Genomic DNA, 17,175 nt, shown 5'->3' with positions numbered 1-17,175 from the left:
ATGACCACATTTAATTTGATGATATATAGGGTCAATATATTTCAGAAATTTACAGAGGTCTGAATCACTAATCTTCAGTAGATGCTCCATCTCCTCCTATAGACCTCAGAGAGCAAAAGGAGGCCACATACTTTTCATGTAAGACCTATCTGATGCAGGAGTGACTTAATAAACTCAGAAATCTTCCCTCTGTTTTCCTCATCACTCCTGTTGTGCCAAGGACAGGTACCCAAGATGTGTGTTAGATATTCTCACCAGCAGCCCTTAAGGCTTTGTTGCCAACTGGGCTTTTTAGAGCATCCCCCAAACTTTGTTATTTTGAATGCAGCTTAAGGCAAAGATGGAACATGTCTGGGCTTCTGCTGCTCATGTCCAGGTTAGCATTGGAGAATTAGGAAGTCTTTTGGTAGATTCAGCAGGCAAAGCAAGCTGTTTCTTTCCCTCCTGCTCTGGCACTCTGGCGTTCTTCAGCCAGAAGTGTTATTCCTTTGCTGTAAATGCCACACAGGGAGGAAATGCAGGGATGGCCCACAGGGCTGAGAGCAGCCTGGTGTGGAGAGGCTGTGAATTGGCAGAGCACTGATCCCTATCTGGAATTCAGTGGCTGGAGAGCACTCCAACCTACCCCTTTTCATTTTATAGTTGTCATTCTGCTTTCTTCTGGGAAGATGCTCATTTATGTAATACACTTCACTCCCTTTTTGCCCACATGCTTGTGTACCTAGTTCCAGATCTGCCAGTTCTGTTTGTCATGTAGCTCTGTAGATTTCCAGGATTTGACAGCTCTGCAAAGGTAAATCCCTGGAGATAAATTTTGTATTCCCTCCTATGCCCTAGGAAGTAAGAGCAACTTAAAAAAACTGCTGTGGATTATGGAAAGCTGAGTCTTTCACTGTGTGCAGTAAAACCTAAGTATTTACTGTGCCTTTCCATGTAGCCATTTAAAACCTTCTCAGGAACAACTTGCAGCATCTTTCTCACCTGTGCTGTGCTCTCCTGTTAGGGTGGTGAAGATGTTTTCTTTTTGCCATGGCAGAATTGGATGTCTCCTCAATGAAGCCCACATGGGGGGTGTAAATTCTTTCACGAGCTCAAAGTTGTTGCTTCTTGGAATTTTTTTCTCTTGCAGTTTCTGCCTCTGATAGCACTGTGGTTTTGGTTTGGTGATGGGTGAATGCTGCCCCCACCCCCTCAGTCTTTGATATGCTAGTGCTTACCCCATTTGGGTAAAGAGTATTTCTTTCACATTTTTTCTCCTTGAGGATATGGTTACCTTTACTATCACAAGAAGGAAGGTATGGAGGACTTCAGAGAAGTCCTTTTGATTTGGTTTTGTGGTTTTTTTTGGTTTGGTGTTTTGGGGTTTTTTTGTGGGTTTGTTGGGTTTTTTTTGTTATAAAGGTAATTTGGCCAAAATCTTCCTTATCTGTGTAACAGTTTTAGAGTGGCAGCCTATGTAAAGAATAAACAGTGGAGCTGGGCTGCAGGTGGGGTATCTGCTGCTTTGTTTTCAGTAGCTGCTCTGTATTGACTTTTTAATAAATTGGTTGAATACTGATAGAATGACAATATTGGTTTAATAAAGATGGTTGAAAGTAGTGCAGCACAAGCAAAAACTTTCTGTGTCACCATTTTGATGGGCAAAGCCAGAACCAGCTCTTCTGGGCTCCACGGTAGAAGCTAAGGCATAGATTTTTTAAACTCTGTGTGCTGGTTGTTCACATTTTAAGTGGCATTGACCTTGGCAGTTGGTGGTTTAACCTCAGATTAATTTCTGACTGTGACAAGAGAGGAACAGAGTGGTGGAAAAAAGTAGAAGAAGAGAAGTACTATATGAGGGAGAAAGGATACAGGTGATGGGGGGGAATGATAGGAAGAAGACTAGAAAATACGTGAGAGTTTATAGAACATGATTGAGTGTACAAGAATATGCACAGGAGAAGGTGGAGCTTGGCCAGTTTCAGGAAGCTTGAGTTACTTGAACCTGTGGTTCCTCATGCAGGGTTTGGGGAAGGGAACTTCAGAAGATTTGTGTGGGAGATGGGTGTGAACTAAAAAGAAGGAATAAATAGATAAGGGATGTTAATGACATGGTGGTTCTTGCAAACCTAGAAAAAGATCCAAAGAGATAGTATGCAGGAAATGATTAGTAAGTTCTTGTATTACTCTGCTTTGCTTTTTCAATTAGTTGGTTACATTATGCTTTAGTGGCTGGGTGTTGCTGAACCAAAGCATGAGACCACCAGTCCTATAAGGACCACCAGTAAGCCTGTAAAGCTTTTGAATATTTGGTTTTTCCTTTAAAGCTCTTCTGAAATCATAACAGTCTCAGGTGTGGATTTAGTGTATGTTTTATTATTATTTTCAAAGTAACTGTTCTTACTAGTGCAAATTTAGAAAATTATCAGAAATAAGTATCTTCATGGGTTAAGCGTGGAGGCAAAAAAGATGCATAAAATCAGACCACATCCCAATTAATCATCTTTTAAAAAATAATTTATTCACAAGGTTGGTCTCATGGGGTTTTTATTTTAATATTGACATAATTAGATTCCTCTTAAAAGAGAGTTTTCTGTTGGGAGTAAAGACAAAAAACCACTGGAATCTGCCCTTATTGCTTCCATCCCTTGACTACAGTACATCCTGCTTGTCAAAGAAATATTTTAAGTTCAGGTGCAATTTTTCATTTACCATTATGAGTTGCCAGTGAGTAAGCAATTCATAATAGCCCAGAAGTATGTAGACTGAGGAGTTTGTGATATTAAACAGTATAGAAAGGAAGGAGGAATAAGAAAATAAATTTTTAGAGTGACAAGACTAATATGTAGAAATAAATATTAAAGGAGTTTTGTTTCCTTAATTAAATGCTTAAGGTATGATTTGTTTTGAGGCTGCTTGTAAACTGGTTCCCAAACTGTTTAATTACTATTGTACTATTCATCTCACCTGTCTCAAAAATATTAATCATCAAATGGTAAAATATTAGCTTGTAGTAGGAGGATGATGTCAGAAGCTGAAACTCGAGTTCATTACAAATGCTATCTTTCATCATGCCCTTTTAAAATGCATGTTAAATAACATAAGTATAATTTTTTTAAGATCCCCATCAATATTAAGAAATTGGTGAATATAGGTGTAAATTACTCTTGCCTATGTGGGACATACACAATACTTCTCAGTGCCTAATAATGCAGTGTTTGCTCTATGGCATTTCATTTAGGAGTTCACCCCTGTGTAAATGCTGCTGTGAATCAATGAGAAGAAATTTACAATTCAGCAAAACTGTCTGCTTTGATGTATCACCATGTAGCAAATGAATCTGTGGAATCTGGAGGAGTAGGTATTTGTAGTGGCTTTTTAGTACCTCCTTCAGAATTCAGTTCTGTAGGAGGTCTGGTTCCCTTGCTGCAGGAGAAAGGAGGAGGTCTGGACCTTAAATGTGATAGGCTCGTGTTTGTTATGAGAGGTGAGTGTCTTGACTTGGTGGATGGAATTGTTAATAGCTGCTAGGAGCAGCACAAATGTAAGAATCTGAGAAACCAGCAGCCTGGTTAAGGAGCTGAAAGCTCAGAGCTGTCTTTGCCTGGTGTAGCCTGAGGTTCTGGACAAGGACTGAGACAGGTTTTTTCTCTGTGATGGTGTTTGCATACACATTATTACAAGCAGACTCAACTAATATGAAGTGCTCTGAACTAATCAATTTAACTAGATCTCGGCAAGAGAAGGATTCAGTGGTTTTCATGCTGTTTCAAAAATGAAGCTGTGCTGATTTGGAGACCTGAAACCAGCAACAGTCTATCTGAAAATAATTGATTTGATGTTGAAGAGGACTTCTGTTCATGCTGTTTGCTGCTTTTGCCATGTGGATGAAAAGGAGAAAGCTGCGAGTGAAGTTACAGGTTCAAGGCTGTGTTTCCTTAGCTATTTTTTTCCCTAAGTATAGTGTAGCTCTTGAAGTGAAAGGGACACATATTGGTATTCAGTGAGGTGAACATTAAAAGATTTCTCATAGGGTTTTTATATTTAAATGGTTAATTATCACTTGTGCTTTGCCATTTATAGAAGGTTTTTAGACATTAGACTTTCTAAATGGAACATTTTACAGTAGTTAATAGCTTCTTCAAGAAGATGCTAATATCTGCATTAATCTTATAATTAATCTTCTATATTTTACATGATACAAAATAATACACTACTTTTGCCAGGCATTATGAGAGAGACTTCCAAATATGCCTGTTTAGAGCAGTAAAAATTCTGAGCTCTTGGATTAAACTAGGTTGGGGTTTTTTTGTTAGATTCTGGTGCTTTTACAAACCAGTTTCTTACTGTCATTGTGCTTTCCAGGTTACGTTATCCATTTAGAAAATATTTAATTTTCATGTGATGAAATGGCTTTTTTACTTTGAAATGCTCACAATCCCTCTACAGATACCACTTTTTGAGTCTGGATATATTTTTAACAAGATCACTTAGTGGAATAAAAGTTCTCTGTGTTTCTTAGACAGTGTTATACTCAAAATTTCTACGGGAAATACAATAGGCTATCAATGTTTTTAACTTCAACTGGAAATTAAAGCAGAAAGAAAGGAAGCATTGGGAAAACTGTGCATTGTCTGATGCATGTTGCATATTTCTGAAAAAGCTCATATGTGTATTGAGAAAATACTATTAATTCACACACGCTCCCCTTTTAACTTTTAAAATCAGTGATCCAGAGAAGCCATGATGCCATTCTGAGCCCCTTGTAAGAATTGCCTGCAGAGCCCAGCAGAAGCAGATGTAGAAGTTTGTTTTTCTCGCAGTTGGTCATGCCAACTGAAGTCAGCAGAGCCTGAAGGTGTTTTGGGAGCAGCATCTGGTTTTCTGTTTTGTTTTCTTTTCTCAAGTAAAGCACATTTTGGTTTGTGAATGGCACTTGGAGAAGCTTCCTTACTTTCTTAGCCAATTAGTGCCTTTCAGTCAGTAATTAATAATAAAATATCTCTCTTGGTGGCCACAAGTGAGTACAAGTTACTTGCCCTGAAAGAATATTGGGAAGGACTCTTCTCTGCATAAGTCATGCTAATAAAAAAAGTACACACTAGTAAGTTCTAATTTTTCCTTGTGTTGAAATAGAAAATTATTATCTTGAGTGGACTTTACCTCTCTTAATTACTGCTCTACTCTAAAAATTTTTCATTAGTGTTGACTAGTAAGAGGAATTTCAGTTGTTATTTCCAGTAAGCATTATAATTTCACTTCATAACTTACTCTGTGAGAAATGTTCAAACAGGGACAGTAACCTTATCTAAACATTTTAGCTGACATGTCAACGTCATGTGTCCAAGATGGAGCAGCTTTAAAAGTTAGTGAACCAAATCTGGCTCATTTTCATGATTGGTGTTTGTCTTATTTGAAGAATTATATGCAGCAACATGAAATATTAATTCAGGTAGCAAAAAATAATTCAGTTACTTTAAAACAAATAGTATTTTAATTTCCTAAATGAAGCTTTAAGAAACTTCTGTATTGTGCATTGGTTGGAGAATTGATGCTTATGTAGGAGTTTGATGTAGAACTATGAAAAAAGCTATTCAAAGTGCCTGAGATAATGTGGTCTCAAAAAGAAGTTTCTGAGAGTAAAGTACAAGTACTGCAGGCTACACATGCTGGGTATCAGTAGGGTGGGCCCAGAAAAGCAGAGCAGCTAAATCAGTTTTCCTATGGGGTCAGGTGTGATCAGATCCATAATCTGATGTGTGATCTGTTTTGGGCACTGGAGGATTTTGGTTTGGGGTTTTTTTCTGTGTGTCTGTAAAATGTTGAAACCTCATTCCATTTTATCTGCATTTGAAACAGTGTTATTTATCAATGTATCCAAAATATTTAATTATCTTTTCTTTTTCAGCAGCGTTGACTGTATTGTGTGTAGCAAGTGATGTAGTGTTTGTTTGGTTTACTAATAGTGTAGTCATGTAATTTGGTGAAAAAATTACATTGTTTACTGAATTATTAGAGTAGTCCAGCTTTTAATTGATCCAATAAATTTACTGAATTATGTGTAAATACTTTGAAACAGATGTTTGGCTATTCTGAACTTTGCAGCATAATTTTTCAAAGACTTATATTTTCTTTCTGTGGAAATTCTGAAGTTGTGGTTAAACCCTGCAATTCTAAGGTTATGAGTTTTGGTTTTCTGAATAGCAAATGTCAGCTTCTGGAATTTTTCTTGAAACATTTCACTCTTTTCCTTGAGGTTGCATACAAAAAGTGTAGTTGAAGTAATTTGGTCTATAAATGTAAACTGTATTTGTTGATAGAATTATAGATATATTGAAGGAATGCATTCATGTTTTAAAACGTATGAAATTTGGTCACACACATGGTATGAATTTTAAAGAATTTTCATCATTTGTGTCTCCATCCTAATTTTTTAGCTTCTGTTAATTTTGAAATGCAAGAGGAGTGAGCCTTGCTAATACTTAGCATTTAATTAAAAGTAATAGTCCACTTACTTATCTGAAGGGAATCAGCTTTACTTTTCTTTACTCGTACAGACTGTTTTTCACAGATCCTTACCTTGAATGAGCCAAATATATCACAATTTTCACCATCTTTGAATGTGCTCTTATTGACCCTTTATCTAAGGGTTCTCATGTGGTCTTGTCCTGTGCCAGGTCAATAACATGAACCAGCAGTTAAGCTGCCAAGGCAGTTATGCTGAAAATATTAGGAAAGGAAAGCAGCTTCAGATTCTCCTACTGCCTAAAATCCTATTTGCATGTGTGTTAACATGTGTGCCTTACTGTGTGCCAGTGCTACCAAACATCTGAACAGAGGGGAGTTAAATGTAGGATAAGGCTCTTTTTTTCTCCTCTTATTTGTTTTGTCTCTTAGTGTTCTCATCTCCTTCCACTTTTTGCTTTTTCTGCCCTCTGCAAGGTCTATGTGCCTCCCTTCTGCTCTGATGTTCCTCACTCTTTCACAGCTGCCCATCATTCCTCTTTCTCTGAGAACTTGGGAGGAGCCTTTAACCTTCCTCTGATGAGTGGGGGTTTAGGTTTTCAGCTCAGAATGCCCTGATACACATTGACACATTCATGGAACATTTTCTGTTCTGCAGGTTGGGAATCCACGTGTGGAGCTCACTCTTTCTGAACTGCAGGATATGGCTGCCCGACAACAGCAACAGATTGAAAATCAACAGCAAATGTTGGTTGCTAAGGTAATAATTATATACAGACCATTTTTTTCAATATATGCAAGCATAAGTTTGTGGATAGGAAAAAACACACTAAGTCATTTCAGTTAAGCTCAAGAAATTGCTTGAGAAATCCATCATTTTACCTGAATAATCTTATCCTAGGCAGTGCACAGTCTTTTGGCATAAATACTGCTAGAACAACCTATGTAATGTGTCTTTATAAAAATATTGCTAGGGTATGTTTACCTCTGTGTGTCCCCTTCATGATCTGTGGCAGAACAGGCTTGACTCCGTGCTCATCTTTAGTGGCTCATTCAGTAGAGTAATAGTGGAGTGGAGTGAGAATATGCCAAATTCATAAAAAATTATGTATTGCATTTCCATGTCTCAGAGACAGAAGAATCTAGGTATATTTGCAGAGTGGGTAGGGGGTTTAATGATTTTGACATTGTTGTTTGAAGTATTATACAGCATGCCTTTGATGCTTGGAATACCTAAGAGTCAACCTACTGATTCTGTTGTTCTTTCTTGATGGAAATAATACTAAAAAAATATTTTTCCTTGTGCACCCAGCAGAAGAATTATTATTTAGAACTGGAACATTTTCTTACAGCAGCTCAATTTCCTTAAAATGGTCTGTTGGACATACTTTGTCATCTTTGGGAAGCTGGGTAACAGCACTGGAAATTTATTTTGCCAACAGCAAGAAAACTGTTAGTAGTGGCAGAAAACAAATGCCAGAGGAAGCATCACAGATGTATTCAAATGAGTGTTCAGACTAGGGCCTATCTATGTAAATATGTTATTTTTTGTCTAAAAAAATCTTGAATCTCTGCTCTAAAACACATTTATTAATTAATATTAAAGAGTTTTTTTCTAGGGCTGGTACATATTTCAGTGAAATACAACATTTTCTATTTTGTGGAAATAAAAAACCTGATCAAAATTATAGGGTTTTCTAAGCTAATGTGTTGGGTTTATTTTTTTAATAAATGTGTAACAGATTTCTCTTGTTTAAAACCTCCTTTTGTCAGGAGCAACGTTTGCGTTACCTGAAGCAGCAAGAACGTCGCCAGCAGCAATCTGTTTCTGAGAGTGAAAAGCTCCAAAAACTGAAAGAACGTGTTGAAACCCAAGAGACAAAGCTGAAAAAAATCCGTGCCATGAGAGGACAAGTGGACTACAGCAAGATGATGAATGGCAATTTGTGTATGTGGAATTCTTAATTTATTTACTGTTCACTGCATGACTAACAAATAATGCTGTATTTTAAGTCACTATAGCATTGGTGCAGGTTTTCAGCTACATTTTTTTGTTTTATGGAGGTTCTGTGTTTCCATGACATTTGTATGCAACAGAACTTTTTGTTAGTGTTATACTGTCAAACATAATGTCAGAATAAGTCTGTTCTCTAACCATTAGGAAATCTTATGACTGTTAGCAAATTTGCAGTACAAATATTTTATATGTATTTTAGATGTAGAGCTAGTATGGTGTGTTTATTAGTACTTGTAGAATTAAAAAATTAACAACTTCTGCTTTGTTTAATTGGTTTTTGTTATTTTTATCTTGTTAATTTTAGCAACTGAAATTGAGCATATAAGTGCCATGTTCCAGGAAAAGCAGCAGGAACTGCAGGCTGCGGTGTTAAAAGTGGATCAACTCACTCAGCAACTGGAGGATTTAAGGAAAGGGAAACTGAATGGGTTTCAGTCTTACAATGGACAAATGACAGGGCCTGCAGCAGTAGAATTAAAAAAGTTGTATCAAGAGCTACAGGTAAGTAACAAAAAGATGCTATTTGAATTACAACTGTAGATTTTAAAAGTTTTCTTACTGCTCTTATGAGTGGCAATTTTGTTCTGTTACACCTTATAAAAGTAGTGTGTTGGAATGCTGTTAATGTGTGAGGTTGTAGTTGCCATACAGCCTTTTTTCAGAAAGAACTTCATTAGCATTAAAAACTATTTTGTTTCTTATACACATAATGATACAAAGTGTGCAAGTGTTTTGAAGGGAGTTTCTCAGGCCCTAATACTGAAATACTGAAAGTCTACATAATTTATTATTTGTTTTAACCTCTCTCAAAAATTTTTTGTGAAACTAATTTTGGTATTTCTCTATTTTGCACTGATCTGGGTATTGCAAGCTCACTTACATGTCATCTTAACTTGGAGACATGACTGTAATTTTAAAAGTGTATTGTAAAAATATAGCTACATGGTCTGGTGTGGATAAACAAAATACATAGGAATTAAATAACACATTTTAATAGAGTAATTAAAAATGCAAGCTGCACTATATTCCCTGCACTAGATAGTGTAAAATAGTGCAATAGTTGTAGTATATTGACACAGTATTCCCTACAACAATATTGTATATCTCCTGCAAGAAGCTTGTTATATCTAGAGTGTAGCTCTCATGCAAGTACTTAGGTATCTAGTTTAAATTGAAATTTTGTCAAATTCTGTGCTAATGTAGTAGGATTTTGAGGGCTTTTTTATTTGAGGGCTTTATTGTGATCAAGGTAACAGCTCTAATATATTTCATATTTTAAAATTAATTTAAATTTAAAAATTAGTCTTATTTATTTAGATGAGCAAATACAGCAGAACTTAATCAATCCTGTTTTCATGCATTAGGAATAAGTGTCCTTTTTTTCTCTTTTTACTCCTTCCCCTTTTATACAAGGCATATCTGCCTTTGAGTGTTTCTAAGTGCAAAGATGCTCAATAGATGAAGATTTTTCTCTTGTGCTTTGCATGATCCCATATGTGTTTATTAAGACTTAAATTTGCCTCAGGTGTTTTTTGCTTGTAACATTGCCATGAAAATAAGAACACTGAGACAATGTCTGAGTTATTGAAGGTGTGAAAAAATGCCAACAGCAAAGCAAGAGAAGTAATTATAAGGAGTGTCATGGTTGATTTAAACCATAAAAGTAATCCACCTCATAATGTACTGGAAAACTGCTGTGAAGGTTTCAGTTTAATCCCCATGCAGAGAGGAAAATCTGTGCAGAGTCCCTGAACTAGCAGTTCAGTTAACACCCCTTCCAGACATCACAAAGTCTCATGTGGATCTGGAAACAGAATCAATGGCATAATTTCTGTTACAAGTTTTGTATCACTTAGTTTTCACGATAGGCAAACTGTCTTGGCTAAGCATAACTTTAAACAAACATTTTCTGTGATTTAGTTCTTCACAGTAGAATTTTCTGAAATATCTTTCTGCCTAATTCCTCAATCCATTTTCTATAAAAGGGATGCAGTCTGTATGTGTTTAATAGGCATCCACAAGCTTTTTTAGGATATTTTTTCACTGTTTTCTTCTAAGAGTTGTTCATGATTGCACATGCTAACTTGACAGGATGTGTGGAACTGTAGAGACACCAGAACAAGATGTTGATCCAAATTCCTTTGTGTGTTTCTAATGCTGCATTGCAAACCATCTTGCCAAGAGACAGAACAAGAACTGTTCTAACAAGTGGGGTTTTATTTGTTTTTTTTTGTTTTGTTTTGAAGATCCGTAACAGGCTTAACCAGGAGCAGAACTCCAAGCTCCAGCAGCAGAAAGAGCTCCTGAACAAACGCAATATGGAGGTGGCCATGATGGACAAGAGAATCAACGAGCTGCGCGAACGACTGTACAAGAAAAAAGTTGAGGCACGTCAAAAAGAAAACATTCCTGTAAGATAAACTGTTTAAAGGGCCACACTTCAGTTTATCAAGGGCCTATAAAAACTACGTAGAATCTCCCTTTTTCTCACTCCAAAAATGCAGTTACCTATGATAAAAGTAGCAAGTCTCTTAAAACTACTTTAAGGTTTCTCATAGGTATATCCAAAAACTGTAAGACAGAACATGTTTCCTTTTATTTTTCTTTATGGCACAGACAATAAAAGACAATTTTCTTTATGGCACAGACTATATTAAAAGTCAGAAAAGTTTATTTTTCTAGGAAGGAAAGTATGACTATGTGCTTAAAAGCATTCTAAAAGCATTAAAAGCAAGTGTTTAAAAGCATGAATGCATTAAAAAAACTGGGTTTTATAAAATACCTTCCAGTATGGAAAATGGATAAAATATAAACAGTTTAATAAAGTTAGGCTTAATAGTTGTCTGGAGCTTCAGAAAGATTTTAAGAGATGAATTCTGGATTTCCATATGTATTACTAGCTGGAGGTATTGCTTTAAAAAAAACCAACATGTACATATTTGATCATTTAATAACTCATTTTAGACCATTTGCTTGAAAAAGGCACAATGAAAGAGACTTTACAGACATACAGGTATCTACAAGAGATGTATGTGCTATGACTAAAAAAATTTAAATTTTGAGGTGTTGATTTTAAGGAACAAAATTTATGCCTTCTACCATGTTTTTTTTTCTCTTTTTGTAGAAGTGTAGAGTATGATAACTTAACTGTAAGGTGTCCTAGCTAGAGTTCATGGTTGTAGATAATTAAGTTTAGACCTCCCTGTTCATGCAAAGGGCCTGGATTAAATGGACATTCACGTGTCAATTTGTCTGATCGTTTTCAGTTGAATCGAATTAATGGAACTTCATCGCCCCAGTCATCCCTGAGTGCTTCAGGAAGGGTGGCAGCTGTAGGACCTTACATCCAAGTTCCAAGTGCTGGCACTTATGCTGTACCAGTAGATCCAGTTAAGCCACAGTCTCTCACCATTGCTCCCAACTCAACACATGGAAGATCAAAATCTGGTAAGTACTTGTGTGATGTTTATCAATACAAATGGTTTGAAAAGGGGCAATAAAGAAAAGAAGTAATTTTAAGAGAGCCAGTGTTGGCATAATTGGTGTAGGGGAGGAGACAAGTTCCAGATGTGTTAATACTGTTCTGTGAATGGGACATCAGTCATTTGATCTGTGGCATTTTTGCTTCTTTCCATTATTTTTTCTTAGGAAATTGAGTGTTTTCTTTGAAATTTTACTGGCTGGTACATCCCTAAAAGGGGCACGTTTTCTTCACAGATTCTATGTTGTGTCATTAATAGCTTTTTCAATTATTTTTGTGTTTGAATGTAATAATGAAATCAGATTTGTGGAAAACTGTATTATAAATAACTACACCTTGTTGCTTTTTGTCAAGTAAAACAAAGCTAATGAGTTAATAATAAGAATAATACTTCTCAGAAGGAGACTAAATAGGAAAATAGAATAAAACTATGAGAGGTTTTTGCTCCATCTGGGATGTGGGAATTTGTGGTCTTTGAAGCATTTTTGAAATGGAATAACCATAAAATGTATGCTGTTTACTTGTTTCTGCCCCATTTAGTGAAGAAGCTGCCCCTCCAGAGCTTTCCAGAACTTTGTGTCTGAAATTGGCTCCCATGTTTCCCACTATTAATAATTCCAGAATTATTATTTAATTTTTGTTGGAGGCTGAAGGAAGCAGGTCATATTTGTGCCTTAGCTTCTCAATTCCAGCAAATCCCATGTGTCTGCTCATAACTTAGAACAATCAGAATCCTTAAGAAATTGTAAGCTAGGAAAATATACATAATACAAATAAAAATGCATGATCCCATTGGTCTAACCATAGGACTTAATTTACCTGGTCTCCTAGGAGAGATCAAAAAGGGGATAAGGAATAACTAGGAGACAAAATCTGTTGCAATATTCACTTACATTCAAGGACTTAAAACTGAATATTCCAGCAAAATTTGCATCATGATTTCCAGATGAGGAGGAAGAGATAGGAGAAGATAATCTGAACCTCTCTGTAGGAAAGAATGTCAGAAATGCCCCCCTCAAAAAAGCCCCAAGGTCAGAAAGTAAAACTGGCCAAATAGAACTTAAAGAAAAGTCTCCAGTATTTCCTATTATTCCTAGCAATACCTTTATCAGCTAAAAGTATTCAAAATCTGTGCAAACCCCATCACTGTGGTTTTATGGAAAAGTCTCAAGAAGATGGAATGACTTAATTGTGGGGATGAAGGTACAGATTTGCAACAGTTTTGTTTTCAGATTCGTGGATCCTTCTTCCACATATGGAAAAGGACAGTTCCTAACTTTTAAGTTTACCAACTAAAAACCACAATTTTGTAATATCGACCTCCCAAAATATACATACCCACTTCTAGACCTACCTTGGAACTTTTAATATTATAAAAGTAATTCTTCTGCCTTAGGACTGACTTTGTATTTATTATTTTGAAGATACTTGAATGAAGTTCTGTAAAATACATTTATGTAAGGAGAAGCGTACATGCTCCCAGGAAGAAAAGAAATTGAGAATTTATTTCAAATGTCATGCTTTTATTTCTCATTATCTGAGTGTTCCTGTTCTAATGTTCTCCATTGTCATTGTTATAATTTTTCCACCACTTTTTTTCTTTCTTTTTCTGTGTAACTGGATCTGCCTTGGTGTGTCCGGTAGAGACAGACTGTGGGTGTGTGAAAAAATCTCCAGACACCTGGAAGGTTTCTGATTTAGACATAATAGTGGATCCTATTCTGTCACCTCCCACTTCTCTTCAGTCTGCTGTTCACAATGTCATCCGCCTGGCACCTACTCTGTTTGACACCCAGCACTGTGAGTCCGTAGAAGATCTCTGGCTAGCTAAGAACTCAGTTTTTAATATGGTCATCTGAGCTCTTGCACACAGATGCATATTAAACAGCATCTTTAGAACTTGTGTTGTGGTCTGGCATGTAGATGATGCTGTTGAAATGTAAATTGATTGAGAAGTTGCTTTTCATCTTTGAAGGAAACAGATTTGCAGCAAATGCATCCCAGGAGTACTGGAGTAGTGTACCAGGGATGAGTTTTCTTCTCTGAAAAACCTCTACATTTTCTCAATGTTAGAAATTTCTGGCAATCACTAAAGCATTTTAGTATATTTTGGATTGGATAGATGCATAAAATACATCTTAATTGAGTTACTTAATTTGAGGCTTAGTTTGAGTTACTTTGTGGGAAACCTCAAGTTTCTGTGTTGCACTGACCCCAGAGCTGAGATAAAAGCTCACTCTGCCCAAGTCAATACCCCGAGTCTTGCTGCCTTCCATTGGGCTTGGAGTGTGCTTCAATTGCTGTAGTAAGTAACCTGGATCCAGACCTACAAAAATGTTAAGGAAAGTCAGAGAAAATTCACAAAACCTTTTGTGTCTGTGTGTCAGTGTCTTATTTCTGTAAATGCACAATTGCCTGGTGAGAGCTAAAATGCCCTAGGTGTTACATTAACAGGCACAAGCAAGAGGGTGCACTTGGAGGGGTAGATGGAGCCAGTTGGCTGTGGGGAGGCTGAGAGCAGGAGCTGGGGTGGCTGAGAGCAGGAGGCATCAGATCCCCCCTAGACCAGATTGCTCAAAGCCTCAGCCAGCCTGGCCTTGAACACCACCTCCAGGGATGGGACATCCACAACTTCTCTGGACAACGTGTGCCACTGACTCCCCACCCTCACAGTGTAGGTCAGAGAGAGGAGAGAGAGTCTGAATTTACTTCCAGTCTGTTACCTCAGAATCTGGGGATAAACATGCTGCTTACAATAAGTTTTTGTGTATCTGTCTTTCTAATAGAAAAGTGTTGAATTTGCAGGTAAGATGTTTAAATGTGTCATGTCTTTTGCTGTTGTTTCTTTAAGTGCTTTCTTCATAACTAACTTACAGATCCGGATGCTTTCATGTTTAGCATGAATCAATTATAACACCTTTCACTGATCTTCAAAAAAAAGGTTTTACTGAACTGTAACCTTACTGGAGGTATAGAATGTCTTGTGTATTTTGTACAGTAAGCATTAATTTAGTGCGTAGTTGAAAAATTTGCCATTACTTAGGGCCTAAGTGTTTAGACACCTTTTGGTCTGACTCTCACCTTTTTGGTCTCATTCTTGATAACCAGATGATTAGAAACAATAACAAACAAAACCCACAACATTTTCAGCTCATGGATAATGCCAGTATTAAAACTGGGCCTTATTACTTTACTTCCTGTCAGCTTGCAAGTGTGAAAAGTGATTTCTGGACTATGTACTGTATTCTCAGTGTAAAAATATGCAAGTGTTAATCCTGTTTTGAGAGATACTCAACAAAGAGGGTAAGGCTCATGAATAGAAAGTAGAATGGTGATGGAAAATTCACTCATTAGAATGTTCCTATGCAGCTTATTTTGAGACTATCTACTATACCAGACAGAGAATTCTAGAAATAGTCCTGCTGAGTCTATTTTCCAGAGGCTTAGAACTGAAATAGGAAACTTGGCCTCTAAATACCTGATTTTCATTTGATACTGTATTACTGTAGGGTCCAGAAATCTCATTGAATCTCCACAAATGCACAATCCCCCTCCATTTTAGCTTCTATCCTGTAGTAAAGTCCATTACATGTTACACATCACCTGTACACATTTCAGTGCTCCACTACAAAAATTACAATCCATAGGGATGGAGGAATGATCTCCAGTCTCCTCATAGGAAGACATGCCTGATGTTTAATCTTTTAAAGGCAAATCAAGTCCTTAGGATCTAACATAGGATTTATTTAGTTACTATAAGCTATATCTAATTATTAGGCTACTTAAACTCTTTTGCTTACTTAGAGAACTGAAACTAAATAGTCTCACACAGTTAATAAAGTAACATCAATGCATCTAGGACTTCATTAAGGATTTGTTGCTTCAGTTGATGTGCAGCTATGCATGATTTTTTGCATATGATGAAGATAAAAGCCCATGACTTGTGTCTTCATGCTGTGAGTTAAAGTTGTCAGCTGACTTTATAAATTTATTTAATATTAAATCTCTGGGGCAATTCTAATCTGGTGAGTATGTTGAGGAAAAACAAAGGTGAGTTAACCACCACTTCCAGCAAAGGAATGTGTGCTTTTGTTCCACCCTGCTGTTGAAGGGAGTTTTTACATCCTGTTATGGGTGAATGAATCTGGTAACCATAGTTTAAATTTGGAGTAAGTCCACTCAGGGCTTACATAGACTTAACATTTACTGTAGTTTGACTTTGTCTCTGGATAGTACCCAAAAAAATTGTGTTGATGAAGTGTTTCTGTATGGATTGTTACTCTGAATTTGTTTGCTTTCTAATAGCAGAATATGCAACACTCAAGCCAAAATTTTGATCACATTTTTCTATGGAAATGTTCAGTTTAATTTGAATTTTAGAGGGTTGTGAACAGCACATTCTATGCAGTGATTTGGCTTTCAATATTGATTTCTGAATCAAATGTTAATAATGATTTATGTCACTTCTAGAATAAAACTAATCCCACTGTAATCTAAGCTATTTTATTTCACATGTTGTTTTGCTTGTTTGCAATATTAGTATGGAATATCTTAAATCTAGTATTTTTCTCTGTTTTCAAGCTAATGATGGAAATTGGCCGATACTTAAACAGAGCTCAGCCCCTGTGGTAAAACCCCCTCAGATCTCCAACACAGACTGGAAAGAATCAAGCATGGATACTGCTTTAAAACAAGGAACTATATCCAGCCAGCCTTTGCCAACTTCAGTATTAGGAAGTACTGATAAGCTGGTGGGTTTCATCTGTGATATATTTATAGATTTGCTTTGCTGAAATTATGAACCTTTGGCTTTCATAGCTGAACTCACTTCAATTAGATACACATTCCATTTCCCTTCTGCTGTTTATTTAAAAAGTCATAAAGAAAATTATATTTTTTCTGTTCCTTCCTGTTCTTATCACATTAAAATGTGTGGGTTTCTTTCAACTTCAGTACTTTGTATTCCTTCTTGTTCTTTTACATATCTAGTCTCCCCTTTTCCCTCCTTGCTTCTCCTAATCCTCTCCCCTCTCCTTCATGTTTATCTAATTCATATCTTTGTTAGTCCTTTTCCTTTGTATAGATTATTACTTTTTCAGTGTACTCTTTTTCCCAAAAATCTCACAAAAGAAGTCATTAAATTCATCCTTTAGTGAGACTAATAGTGGTATCTGTCTTCACTGTTGTGATAGTACTTTATCAATTCTTTAAGACTATAATCTTTAAAGAATAA

At 36.4% G+C, this 17,175-nt stretch overlaps 1 protein-coding gene across 5 annotated transcripts in view; it reads left to right on the top strand.

The window, feature by feature from the left end:
• Positions 1-17,175, top strand: part of PPP1R13B (protein phosphatase 1 regulatory subunit 13B) — a 69,513-nt gene that overhangs the window by 43,872 nt on the left and 8,466 nt on the right. For 2 of the 5 annotated variants that reach the window (XM_077180750.1, XM_077180748.1), the window contains exons 5-11: positions 7,103-7,204; positions 8,218-8,392; positions 8,766-8,962; positions 10,708-10,872; positions 11,728-11,908; positions 13,587-13,742; positions 16,524-16,693. In XM_077180750.1, coding sequence (XP_077036865.1) covers positions 7,103-7,204; positions 8,218-8,392; positions 8,766-8,962; positions 10,708-10,872; positions 11,728-11,908; positions 13,587-13,742; positions 16,524-16,693 — 1,146 coding nt within the window. The remainder of the gene's footprint in view (positions 1-7,102; positions 7,205-8,217; positions 8,393-8,765; positions 8,963-10,707; positions 10,873-11,727; positions 11,909-13,586; positions 13,743-16,523; positions 16,694-17,175) is intronic. The other 3 variants (XM_077180749.1, XM_077180752.1, XM_077180751.1) reach the window with 3 other exon arrangements.

The sequence above is a fragment of the Agelaius phoeniceus genome, chromosome 6 (assembly GCF_051311805.1).
Source record: "Agelaius phoeniceus isolate bAgePho1 chromosome 6, bAgePho1.hap1, whole genome shotgun sequence".
NCBI lineage: Eukaryota > Metazoa > Chordata > Aves > Passeriformes > Icteridae > Agelaius > Agelaius phoeniceus.
Note: the sequence above shows the minus strand (reverse complement) of the source record. Positions and strands in the feature narration are given on the sequence as shown.